This window comes from Pteropus vampyrus, unplaced genomic scaffold, assembly GCF_000151845.1.
Source record: "Pteropus vampyrus isolate Shadow unplaced genomic scaffold, Pvam_2.0 Scaffold241, whole genome shotgun sequence".
Taxonomy (NCBI): Eukaryota; Metazoa; Chordata; class Mammalia; order Chiroptera; family Pteropodidae; genus Pteropus; species Pteropus vampyrus.
In genome coordinates, this window is record NW_011889022.1 from 327,593 (window position 1) to 339,850 (window position 12,258).

At 43.9% G+C, this 12,258-nt stretch overlaps 1 protein-coding gene across 4 annotated transcripts in view; it reads right to left on the reverse strand.

The window, feature by feature from the left end:
* DCAF6 (DDB1 and CUL4 associated factor 6) overlaps nucleotides 1–12,258 on the reverse strand; it is a 57,896-nt gene that overhangs the window by 24,035 nt on the left and 21,603 nt on the right. For all 4 annotated transcript variants that reach the window (XM_023519932.1, XM_023519931.1, XM_023519933.1 and 1 more), the window contains exons 8-10: nucleotides 11,445–11,538; nucleotides 10,062–10,181; nucleotides 8,417–8,674 (exon numbers count right to left, since the gene is read on the reverse strand). In XM_023519932.1, coding sequence (XP_023375700.1) covers nucleotides 8,417–8,674; nucleotides 10,062–10,181; nucleotides 11,445–11,538 — 472 coding nt within the window. The remainder of the gene's footprint in view (nucleotides 1–8,416; nucleotides 8,675–10,061; nucleotides 10,182–11,444; nucleotides 11,539–12,258) is intronic.

Genomic DNA, 12,258 nt, shown 5'->3' on the forward strand with positions numbered 1-12,258 from the left:
GCAAATGCTGCTGCCAGCGTGTCCCCCAGCCAGGGGACAATGGCTGCCACCCCACGTGAGAAGGGAGGGGAAGCCACAAGCACAGCTCTCGCTGGGGCGAGAAGGAAAGCGGCGTATTACACAGCAGCAGTTAAAACACCAGCTCCACCAGCCGCTCGAGGACACTCGACACGAACAACCTGAAGCCTGAGGGTCCGGGGCCGGGCGGGCGGTGGGGGGCTGCTGCTGGGCGCAGGCAGCGAGCTCCTGCCGCCTCTGCTGCTCGGCCTTCTTGAGCCTCAGCTGCTGCAGGCGCTTACGGAGCAAAGCTATCTCGGGCCCCCTTAAAAACTCTGACGTAGACAGGAAAAAAGAGGTGAAAAGAGAGTGATAAAGGGGAAATGGTAAGAATATGATTATACATTTGATTACACAAGACAACAGTAAGAATATGATTCTAGAAGAGAGAAGGATTGAAATTAAACACGTCTCATAGAGGAATACAAAAACCAAATTACTCATAAAAAAAGAAATTACTGGTCATTCAATTAAGAGAGAAACTACACGCTCTTATACACCCAAATGCTTCTGTTGAACTTGATGAATCAGACACATACAGTCGTCTAAGAATATTTAAGTAATTAAACAGAATGAAAACCCTTCATAAGCAAAACATTTAAAATGAACATCCCTTTCCTCATTAATTTACAACAAGATACTAAGAAATGAAAAACTGAAAAATACCAGTTATCTGATCTACACACAAAAACTACTTTACTACTTTTAATCGAATAATAATTTTAAAATTCAATTATAATGATGAGTTATGCATTTGGAAACAATTCTTGAAATTTATTAGTGGAGCGCTCTTTAAATAAAAGTTACGTATTTTTCAGTTAAAATGTTTCCTTTTATGTTAGAATTGTTGTATACTTTTTCCTTTTTAATGCTCAAATATAATTACATGTTTAATATTTTCTTAAACTTTTTCCAAAGCAACGGTTGAACATAAAAAGTCGAAATATGACATTTTTCTATAGAAAACAGAAATTCTGCAGAGATACTTATCGAGTGCCTACTATGCATGAAGCACCATTTTAGGCTCCGGAGATAAACAAAATAGCGAACAAAACAGTGTCTACCAGTGTGGAGTTTACGTTCGGAGGCAGATGTCAGCGAACACACACAAGTATGTAATACACATGCATGTGTCTGTATGTGGCAGGTGGGGTAACTGCGGTGAAGTGAAGTGGGCCGGGTAAGGGATGGGGCAGACGGAGCCGGGGAGGGGTCGTTTTGTGTGAGGTCATTAGGGAAGGCTTCCCTCGCGAGATGATTTTTGAAGCGACCTCAAGGACGCGAAGGAGCAAACCACAACGATCTCTGGGGAAAGAGTGTTCCAGGCGGAGGGAAGGCCAAGTGCAAACCCGCTCAGAAGGGGAAGGGCGGGACGTGGGTGTAGGATACATATCATAGGCGACGGCAGCACGATCTGCGGATGGTGTAGCTGTGGAGTGATCCCAACGCTTTTGGCCTATGTCACAGCCAAATCAGAGCTGCCGTTTACTGTGACAGGAAAGAATCGAGGAGGAACACGTGGCATTCGAGGAAAGAAAAGAACTAACAGATATCCACGTGGAGAAACTGAGTAGGGACTGAATGTAACAGTCTGGAATTCACTGGTAAACTTGGATGCCACTGGCGATGTTACTTGAAGCCACCTAGAAAGTACGTGATGACAGAGAAGAAGTCTAACGACCGAACTCTGGGACACCCCACTGTGGAGGGGAGAAGACTCTCCAGGAGTGAGAGCGAGCAGCCCGTGAGGAAGCTGGAGAGCCGGTGAGCAGACTTCCGCGGGCAAAGGGGTGACGGTGTCGAGAGGATGGAATAAGCACGTGTGTCAAAGGCGCCGACACGACGAGGAAGATTCTGAGACTGACCCACTGGACTCTGCACCTCGGACGTCACTGACGGTCACTGCTGCTTCGGTGAAACCACAGGGGCCAACAGCTGACTGAAGCAGGGTCAAGGGCACGGGGAGGTAATGGAGGAGAACCACTAGGCACGTATCTTCCAGGTCTTGCCGCTAATGGAGAACAGAGAAATCGGGTGACTGCTGGAGAGGGGGTAAGGAGTCAGGGAGATCTGTTTCCGTTTGGGAGATGACACGTTTGTGCGCTGATGGGCAATGTCAGATTGCGTGGAGAGAAATGGACAGATGCAGGAAGGGCGTCCTCGAGCAGACGAAGGGGATGAGCTGGTGGATGACAGGAGGAAGTGGCTTTAGACAGGTGCACAGAAACTCCACCCACTATGACCTAACGGGTGGCGGAGCCCGTGGGTGGCGATCGACAGGTGTAGATCTGATGGTGGGAGCACCCAGAATTCCTCTCAGTGACACTGGCAGCGAAGTACACAAACTACGAAACAACGATCAGCCTGTTGTATGTGCCTTTATGTGCGTGCAAAAATCTGGTTGATTGTTTCGGGAATCAATCATGTCAGAGAAACTAACCTCTTGTTACCATGTTGTCTATTTACAAAGACGGTATTCCATTAGCCAATTGACAGTTAAGATTTAACAAATCAAGCATCACCGTAGTCTCTCCCTGCTAGTTCTTCCTAGAAAATTCCCCGGTACCAAGCAGGACCGTACTCGCTAGGACATAAACTGTGATGCTCAATGGCAGAGCACCTCCTTCTCAGGTATATGCACAGACCACATTTGTTGTCAGCTACTGCAATGCTTCCCGCGATGCAAAACAGAGCATTACTATGCAGCCACAAGGTTTGTCATTTTACACTTCAAAAGAAATTACCATAGACAGACTACATATATGTCAAACTTTGCTAAGAAAACAGAAAAATCACAAAAAATTCACCCAATTTCATTGCTGTTTCAAACCCTCTCTCCTGCACTGCCAAACATTTTATGGGACTATGAGAGTCTCCATCTTAGACCCACGGGTGCCATAGCAAATAAACAGCAAACTCTAAGCTTAAGCAGTGACATTCTCTACCTTGGAGAATCAAGATTTAGTTGTGATAATGTCACGAACCATTAATTAATTCCTTCAGTGATTTATAAAGAAAAATCAGTTCGCTTGCTTTTAAGACTGGTTGTATGGTGGCTTTTTCTCTCCTTAGGTTAAAAAAAAAAGAAAAAACGAGGCTAGATAAACAAGTCAACGCACAGCTAACCAGAAAAGGCACATACTGAATTAAAAATTCCAACTACACATACCGGACTAAACAAATATTTCTGCTAGCGGTTTGACATATTAAAGGCAGGTAAAATACATACATATTACATCCTTTAAGAAAATGTATACGCACAAACATATATCATTTATAATGTGAATAAATATGGGGAGAATTCGTTTTGTTAACATAAGCCAAAATGGAAAGTAAACAAAATGAGCACCTTTGGGTGGAAATAAAAACAATGACGACCTGACAAGCCCTGAGCCATGTGTCTGGAACCGCTGACTGGAATCGGATACTTCCATCTCCTGACAATACCAACTCTATTCTCATTTTCTTTGGAGTGACTCCAGGCTAGTCTCCCCAGTGACTTCATTCCCCGAGACAGAGGGACAGCAAACTACCATTGACCCAACAGAGGTCGCCTGATCCAAACCTCGCGTCCTGCCTCTCCGACACTCAGGGCCGCTGGTCCCCACAAGGCCGGCCTTTACACCTGACTCGGTGGCAGGTCACCTGTCTGCCGTCGGTCCCGCCCAGGCGACCCGTGAGCACTCCTTGTCCCAGAACTGGTCATGCCTTTACCGACATTCCAGTTCCTATGGTCTCTTCTCTAGTTTCCCCACAGAGGCCGTTACCCTGATACCGCCACTCATTTCTAATCTACAAATGGCTGTGCCTAGTCTCAGCAGACGCTGACCCCCTTTAGGAAACTGTACACTGGGTATCTGAGCCCTGAAGGGTTTGCTTTGATACGCTACAACGCAGAGTTCTTATCACCCCAGCAACTTTTCTACAGAGCTCAGCTCAGCTATAAAGGTTCTGAAGAGACCTAAATAAATTTTAAGTCCGAGCAGTTATTTGTAAATAAGCAGAAGTCAACACTTCAAAGAAGTTACCATGTGATATTACCATAATATCATATAGTATCTTAATGATCCTCATGGTCTGAGTGGTCCTTTTGGTTAGAAGCAGGGTCCTTTAGGCGACTCACTTCCCAAGGCGAGCCCCCAAAACTGAATTTTGTATGCACTGATACCCCCTTCATTTCCAAAAAACCACCTCCTCTAATCGTATTCTTTGATTTTGATTAAAAGGAAACCAAAGGAGAAAAAAGCCGGCACCTGCTGGAATGACAGCCTCATCTAACACTCTCATCGCCGTGGGGAAAAAACTACAAACAACACATGAGATGACAACACTTCCGGGCTCAGTTTAGAAACAACGGAAGGTGACGTGTGATAGGGGTTACCGAGGAAAGTACTTTGAAATACTTTTTGTAAATAAAATTGCGAAGATTTCATTTCAACCTATATAGTTTCGGTTCGTAGTCATACCCTTCTGGTTTTTAACTAGATAATCCTATAACCACAGTCTTTTGTTGAATAGTTAAGAAAAGACCATGTATAAGAATCAAAACATCTGATTAAATTCTGGGTGATGTATACAGAATACGGTTTCAAATGGTCCGACTACATGAATTAAGATAAAGTCAAGAATACAAAGGGGAAAGAAGTCAAAAGACCAAAAAGATCCACCCACTGCTTCGGCTCCCATTTGCATGCATCTATCTCCTGATTCAGCCGTAAAAACTATAAACACTAAAATACGGCTAAATGTACCCTACGTAGCTTATATTCTAGCTTAAAGATAACAGTCTTAACTGCATCTTTAGAGGTAGTGACTATTTTGAGGGGGAAAAGGCTTATGCGGAGTAAGAAAGATAATGCCTCTGTCTTTAGGAGTATACTCTAGAGAGAGAAAACAAGTCAGTCGAAAATGAACCGAATAATTACAAAAAATGTATAAGTACCTTTTAAGAAATAAACGAGGCTACATAAAAGAAAAAAATTTCAGGGAGGGTAGGAAAAGATGAATCGCACTAGGGTAGTTATGGATGACCTCCCTCGGTGACCTTTCAGCTGAGACCCAAGAAAAAAGGCGTCAGCTCCACGATGAGCAGGAAGAGAGTTTCTCAGGCACGGAGAAGGGCACGCACAAGGGCTCAGGGTCAGGGAAAGGAAGGAGAAGGTGGCACGCTGGGGGAACGGTTGGAGCATGGTGACGTCGGGGACCGAGGGGCGAGGGCCGGGCGGCACTCACGGGCCACAGCGTGGACCGTGGCTTTTCTTTTCCTCTGCAGTTGTGGTTCCAAAGGCAGTTAGAAGTCTCGGAGGCCTTTTAAACAGCAAAGTGACAGGACCCGATTTAAGATTTTTTAAATCCTTTAAAATACACGGCTGTGGCCTGGAGAGTAATAGTAATAACGGGGAGATCAACGAGCGGACAAGAAAGACAGCAAGACAGAGCGTAGAGCCAACAGGACCTGCTCACGGATGGGGCCTGGCACGTGAGGAAAAGTGAAGAAGCAGGAATGACTCACGGGCTGCTGAAATGAGCAAAGGGGCGGTGGCAGAAGACCTTCCTAAGCTATGAGATGACCGAGAGGGAAGAGATTACGAGACGGGACGGACAGGAAGCCAAGTTAAGTCTGAGTCTGGCCAGGTGAAACTGAAGAGGTCCACAGAGTGACACGATCACTCGGGGACAGAGGGTTTACAGAGAGGAGAGCGGGCTACGGGGTTCCACTAAAATACTCAGAAGTGACCAGAACGAGAAACGCCGACGCCGGTGACCGACAGCCAGCTGGAGGCGGCAGTTAGAGCTCACGGGCAAAGCGGCCAAGACGCCGAGAAAGGAAAGCGCCGGAAGAAAGAAGAGACGGCGTTAAACGCGCTGGGTCAAGAAATCGAGGAGGACACTGGCAGAGACGTCCGCTTTAGGCCGGACACAGTGGAAGCCGCTGGAGCCTGACAGGAAGTTCCAGTGGGAAAGGGGACTGCGAGGCAGAAGGGACCTGGAGCTCATCCGAGGCCAAAAGGAACAGTTCGGTAGGGAAGGCAGTGACGGCGACGCAGGAGGAGGAGCGAAGCCTCTGCGAAGCTGGAAGGGACGGGAGGGCACGGCTAGCCTGGGCGGGAGCGGACACACGTCTTCCTAAAACGCGTCGCCTCCGCCGCAGACGATGGCAGCACAGGTGCTGGGAAGCTGGGAGATTCAAAAGTAGAAAAGTCGGTGCTTTTTCATCCCCACTGCGGACGAGAGAAGGTTATCGTAAGGCTGGGGGCTGGGAGGGGCGGAAGAGTGGGACGCAGACATTTCGTCTCGCTGCTGAGTGACAGTAGTGAACACCGCTCGGACACCGTCCGGCACCCACTGAAGTCTGTGGCTGTGGCTGCCTTCACTCATTCAGGACTCGGCGCAGACCGAGAGAAGGCAAGTAATTAGGTTCAATCAGAGATGCAAGTCTTCACGTTCCCAACGTCCCCTTCCTCCACCCCAGCAAACGTGACGAAGGAAACGCAAGGGGCACAGAGGAGAGGCAGGGACAGGTACATAAAGAGGCATCCACCGCATGGCAGGAAGTACTGTTCCTTTCCTCCACCTCTGTGCAAGGCAGTAACAGAAATCATGCCTCTAAGGACGCATGGACAGTGCCACCATCACAAACCGTCTGGGCGCAGACGTGCGTAAGGGACTGGGAAGCCAAAGATTAAGTGCCTCTTAAAACGCTGGGCTCTGGGAAAATACAAGGCCAAAAAAAGCAATATGATCGTAGTGACATGGAAATATTCCAATTTTCCATGTTATCAAAATGATCAAGTTTCTTTTAATAACCTACCAGTTAAAGATATTTCCGTACTTTCTTGAAAAAAATTTATGGGCAAAAGTGCCAATGACCACATGTTCAATGACCACATACGTGATCATCACAAATTTTTGAATTTCACTGATTCAAACGACTACAGTATTTAATACTTACATTAAATTTGAAAGATATTTAGCAATTTGAAATGTACTATCAAAATGTGTTAAACATCTATAACAAAAAAAATGAAACTCTAAACTAAGTAATCTACTCAGAACGTGTTTCAGAAACGAATGGAAGAAGTTACGATGAGTGGACGTGCGAACACGAGCTCGGGAGAATTCTTGCTAAGTTTTCCTGATAACATAATTGATCGAAATCTTTAAGAACGTTTCCAAGAACGCTATTACTTCAAAAGTTCTTGTTTTTACCAATTGCACCTGCTTTGAAAAGTCAACTTTTAACCGATTCTGTCCCAACTTCCCACAAGTTGAAAGGTCAACTATACATCAGCGTTAACCGTTATGTAACTGATTCTGGCTTCTATTCCCATAGAAACTGAAAATGAATTACCAAAAACGGGCTATACCGATAAAAGAGTGCTTAATTTAAAGCTTAATTTAAAATCGTATTTGGTGATCTAGTATCAGATTCCAGAGAAGCAAGAACCAAGTGACAGCTTGGCAGTTAAGCTGTTAGGAATTTTTTATAGGTTTTAGCTTAGGCCTGCCAGCTGTATCTCTAGTTGCTAATATTTTTGGTTATATGTCAAGTAAAATGCTTCCTTAGAAGAATCCAAAGGAAAATATGAATAAATATCTTACTGGTTATTATAATTACATGTATACGGTTAAAATGTCAAGTAAACTAGACATTATCTGCTGAAAATTACTGTTATAAATACTAGTACAATCCACAGTTTAGGGGGGAAAAGTTGAACATGAGGAGTTATAATACCGGGGAAAATAGTACTTTAACAGAATTTGGGAGTTAATTTTTTTCACTAATATCAAGTTCCAAGAAGAGTAAGATTTGCTAAAACAATTCTTTTTCCCATAAATATAGGAGAAATAATTCTTTTGATAAACTGCATGTTGTTGACAAGAGACCATATCAAATGCACCACAGAGAATGTATTAAAAGTGTTTCATGGTTTTAGGAAAAATAATCAAAAATATAAATACAATGGGACAATAATAATTAAGGATATATTTCACCATTACTTTAACACAGACTAGCAACCAAATAAGTTTAGAGAGATATTTTGTCTAAAAACGGCCTATAAAAGTAATCGCTACATCGAGTGCTTAAACTACATCAAAACACTATCTGCCAGTAGCTACGTTTTAAAAAAACTGTCTCACGTAAATGGAAGATTCCTGCTACGTGTTACAACTCATGCGAGTCAGGCACACTAGAACCTCGTGCTTGGGTCACACGTTCACATACTACGTGTCATCGGGGCCATTCACTCCAGCGGGAACATGTGATTTAGCATCTTTCCGAACGGCCCAGAAGGAAGTTCTCACGATCAGAAACCATCAGATGACCCACAGCCTAGGTAAAGAGTGACATCCTCACCAGACTGATGGTGCGTGTGCTGGCCAGACGCCTCGACGGACGGCCTTGGTTCACTGTCTGGAGAAGACAGTAGAGGGGGCGGCGGGCTCTCTGCAGAAGACGCCGGCGAGCGGGCCTGAGCGGACGCCGCAGAGGACGCAGAAGGCTGCGGGAACTGCTCGGCTGCGGCGTCCACTTCCATGGCGCTCTCCGCCGCTTCCGAGTCAGCGCCCGGCGGGACCACAGGGAGGGTCGAAGCTTCTGGCTGACTCGTCCCACCTTCAAAGAGTCCATGTGAACGCAAGTTCAAACACTAGATGATGCTTTCCGAAACCGACTACTCAGAAGAGGTGTGTGCGGGACATACAGGCGCACTTGAGTGTGCACACGTGCACACTCACACACACACACACACACTCAGAAACATAAAATATATAGGAAATCAAAAGCGCCCATTGGTGGTTTGGTCCATTTGGCTCATTGAGAGGGGTAAAGATCCATCTATAGCACGTTCTTGTTAAAATGATCTTTTCAGCAAAATGCTCAACGTGGCAGCTTCGCTCAGACGAAGCTAAATAACAGCATAAGTGATGCCGATAAACAACATCTCGTCCCTTAAGTTTAGAGATGATGGTTCTGATGTAATAGCTAGATAATAGGGTAACGGGTTTATGTCGATACAGTGCCACCCTACAACATCGTGTTCTTCGTACAACACCTAATAAAAACTGCATTAGCAAGAGTAAAACCACGAAGAGGCCAAAATAGGGTTAAGTTCCTGATTCTCGTTTCATAGCAGTGATGTTTTAACCACTAAACTAACACAAGGCAGTTATGATTTTAAAAGGCCTGAATGTCTGCTATGCGCTATGCTAGGCTTTCTGCTATCTGTAAAGGAATGATTAATACTCAATAAACATTAAAATTTTCTGATTTTGCTTCAAATTTAGATTTTATTAAAAATGGAGCAGACAAACCAAGTTCATGCCTTGCAAGACACAACTACCACAGAATAGTTTTTTAATCACCATGATTTATTTATTTCTTAGTTTAAATTTAAATACAAATTTAATTACCCTTAAGCAAAGCCACAGTCCAGAAAGTTTTTGAAAAAGTTAACTGATATGCAGGAGATAATAAGAAACATTTATGGATGAAATTCAACAGAAACTTTTTCTTTGGAGATTTAAAACATGTAGAAGTTAACTTTTATATGCCTCATTTTGGACTGAGAATAGGTAACTTGCCAAAACCCACAAAACTGGAAAGTAGTAAACAAATATGATAACAGGTCAGCTAACACCAGAAACAGTAATTAATAAGCAATGTACATAAGTAACCCAAAGGAGAAACTTCAATCACATGCAACTTATTTACCTACAGAGTTTTATATATTTCTACTCGCAGAGAGTATACAAAAAGGACTTTAAATGGGGAATATCAGATGCTCTTACTTTTTTTAAGAGCAAAAAATAAGGGCTAGAACGAGTGGAACCTGAAGGCACATATTATAGCCAATACCCTTTATCCTCCACTGCTTCCCACGACAGCAAGACCCTCACTGTAGATATAAAACACGGCATCAGTGAGATGACATAAATAAACCCAACTTCGGTACATAGTTTCTGACAGCTTTCTGAGGACTGGAATTAACAAGGAACATTACCTCTGGGCCGAGGCCTTCCTCGCCCTCTAGTGCTCTGTGCGACCTCGCTCGCTTCTTCGAACCACCTTGATAACATGTCAGACATTCTCTGCATCAAGGACACATTGGGACTTTGCTCTCCTACGGCGACACGAGTCTTATCAGTGAACTTAATAAGAGTTAGAGTCTTTCATTGATGCGAAAACCTAGATCTGAGGGGTCTTGAGAATGAAAGCAATTAAAAAAATTCAAATTGCCAAAAAATGCTATGAATGTATAGAAATCGACTAGAGCTGTCGTCACATCTCATAGTAGACGTTTAAACGAGTGACACTCCATCTGGATTTTGAGCTCCCCAAGGACAGGACTTACGTCTCCTACATCGTGGCTTATTCTCAGGTACCAACGCACCTCCCGCCACTACCCCAACCCACATCTGTAGTTCCAAGAGCGCACAGCTAGAAGGGGCCGGGTATTGCACGTTGAGCAGATTAAGAGGAAGGTTTGCCCTCTCAAACGTTCTTAAACTGAATTTGTTTTTGTCATCCTTTACTGTAAGCAGAGTCCACATGTATGAAATTAACTGAAACCAGAAAGTGTTTTTTCTCTTCCCTCTTCCTTTTTCCTCCTTCAAATACACGAATTTTCCCTTAAGAGTATTTTCAAATTAAGTATGACATCAAATTAAAACTGTGACAATTCTATTCTATAATTATATAATTAAAAATGGAAATCATTTGTTCTTGACCTGTGAAAACAGAATTTATTGTACACTCTATCGCCTTTATATAACGTAGCTTTATATTTAAATGTATGTTGCAAAATAATACCAAAGATAATATATTGGGAAATATGCTTTTGATCTTAAAAGATTTCAGAAGCCATTAGAATAAGATTTTGGCTACACGCTCATTTATTAAAATACACAAGGATTAATTCTATTTTAAAGTGTGCCATCTTAAAGCTCCCAAGGTAGTTTCTAATGCTTCTCAAGAAACCTGACAGAAGGAAAAAAAAAATTTGTGCTGTTATAAAACTCTCCAGTTGGAAGATGAGAGTTTTCATTCTATTTACAGCTAACAGAAAGGCAAAAACTCAGAAGTTTGATAACGCCCCGTGTTTTACGGAGCGGCGAGCATTCTTACATTTTCAGTGGGAATGTAAAGCAGCGCTTTTTGGGAGGGTCATTTGATCACATTACAATTAAAATACACTGGTCCAGTGACCCAGCCGTTCCCCTCTCGGACATCCATCCTCAGATACGCTTGCAGGAATATGCTAAGATAGATGGATGGGGATATTTACTGCAGCATCATTCATACTAGCGAAAACACTGGAAACGAATTACAACATTAATTTTTAAATACCACATTAAGAAAGAAAAGCTGACCAAAGCAGAGTTACCGTCTCGTTCTCGCTCACTCTCAGGCCTTGCTCGGGGTCCAGTATCTGACCAGTCGCCACGAAGTCTCAAACGCTTCACTGGAGGCTGTCGTAACTAAAAGGTGAGGAGAAAACTCGCTTTCAGTCTAACGGAGTCTTTCCACCAACCTGCTTCCTTTACAGAGTATGCGAATGAGGTGCTAGGTCAAAATGGGAAAGATGCTGAAGAAACAGCTCCCAGAGAAGCCTGCTTGCCTGCCTGAGCAAGCAAGGAGATATGGAAACACAGAGAAGACACAGGAGGGCAGTGGGAGCGCGAGACCCAGACGATGTAAGTTCTTGCAGCCACTACAGGGACCTCCGTGTGGCCCTGAGTGAAGTGGGGAGCCACTTGGCATGCTGGTCAGTGAAGGACCACCTTGGCTGCTGTGTGGCTGCAGGACTGTAGGGGGAGGCAGGGAGCGGTCAGGGAGCCACCAGCGTGGTCCAGGAGAGATGCTGACGCCTTTGATCAGGGGGCCCATGGTACAGTGGTGGGTGGTACCGCAGATGTAGGATATATATTTTGGGGATGAACTACGGGAGCCAGAGAAAAAGAGACCGTATCCAACAAAGTGCTCTGATAATAAGGTGGAACGAGTGGAAAATTTCAAAGGGAAAAATGAAAGAAATTATTAGAGGACACGAAATTGAATGAGGTCTCTACAAATCAGGAAGAAAATGGAAACAAAATTAAAAATCATACATTAAAATTTATTCATATTTTAAAACCCTGCTCAAGCTTGTTTTACGTTCCCAATCAAATTTGATTATTCTCTCTTTTGGTCTACTTATA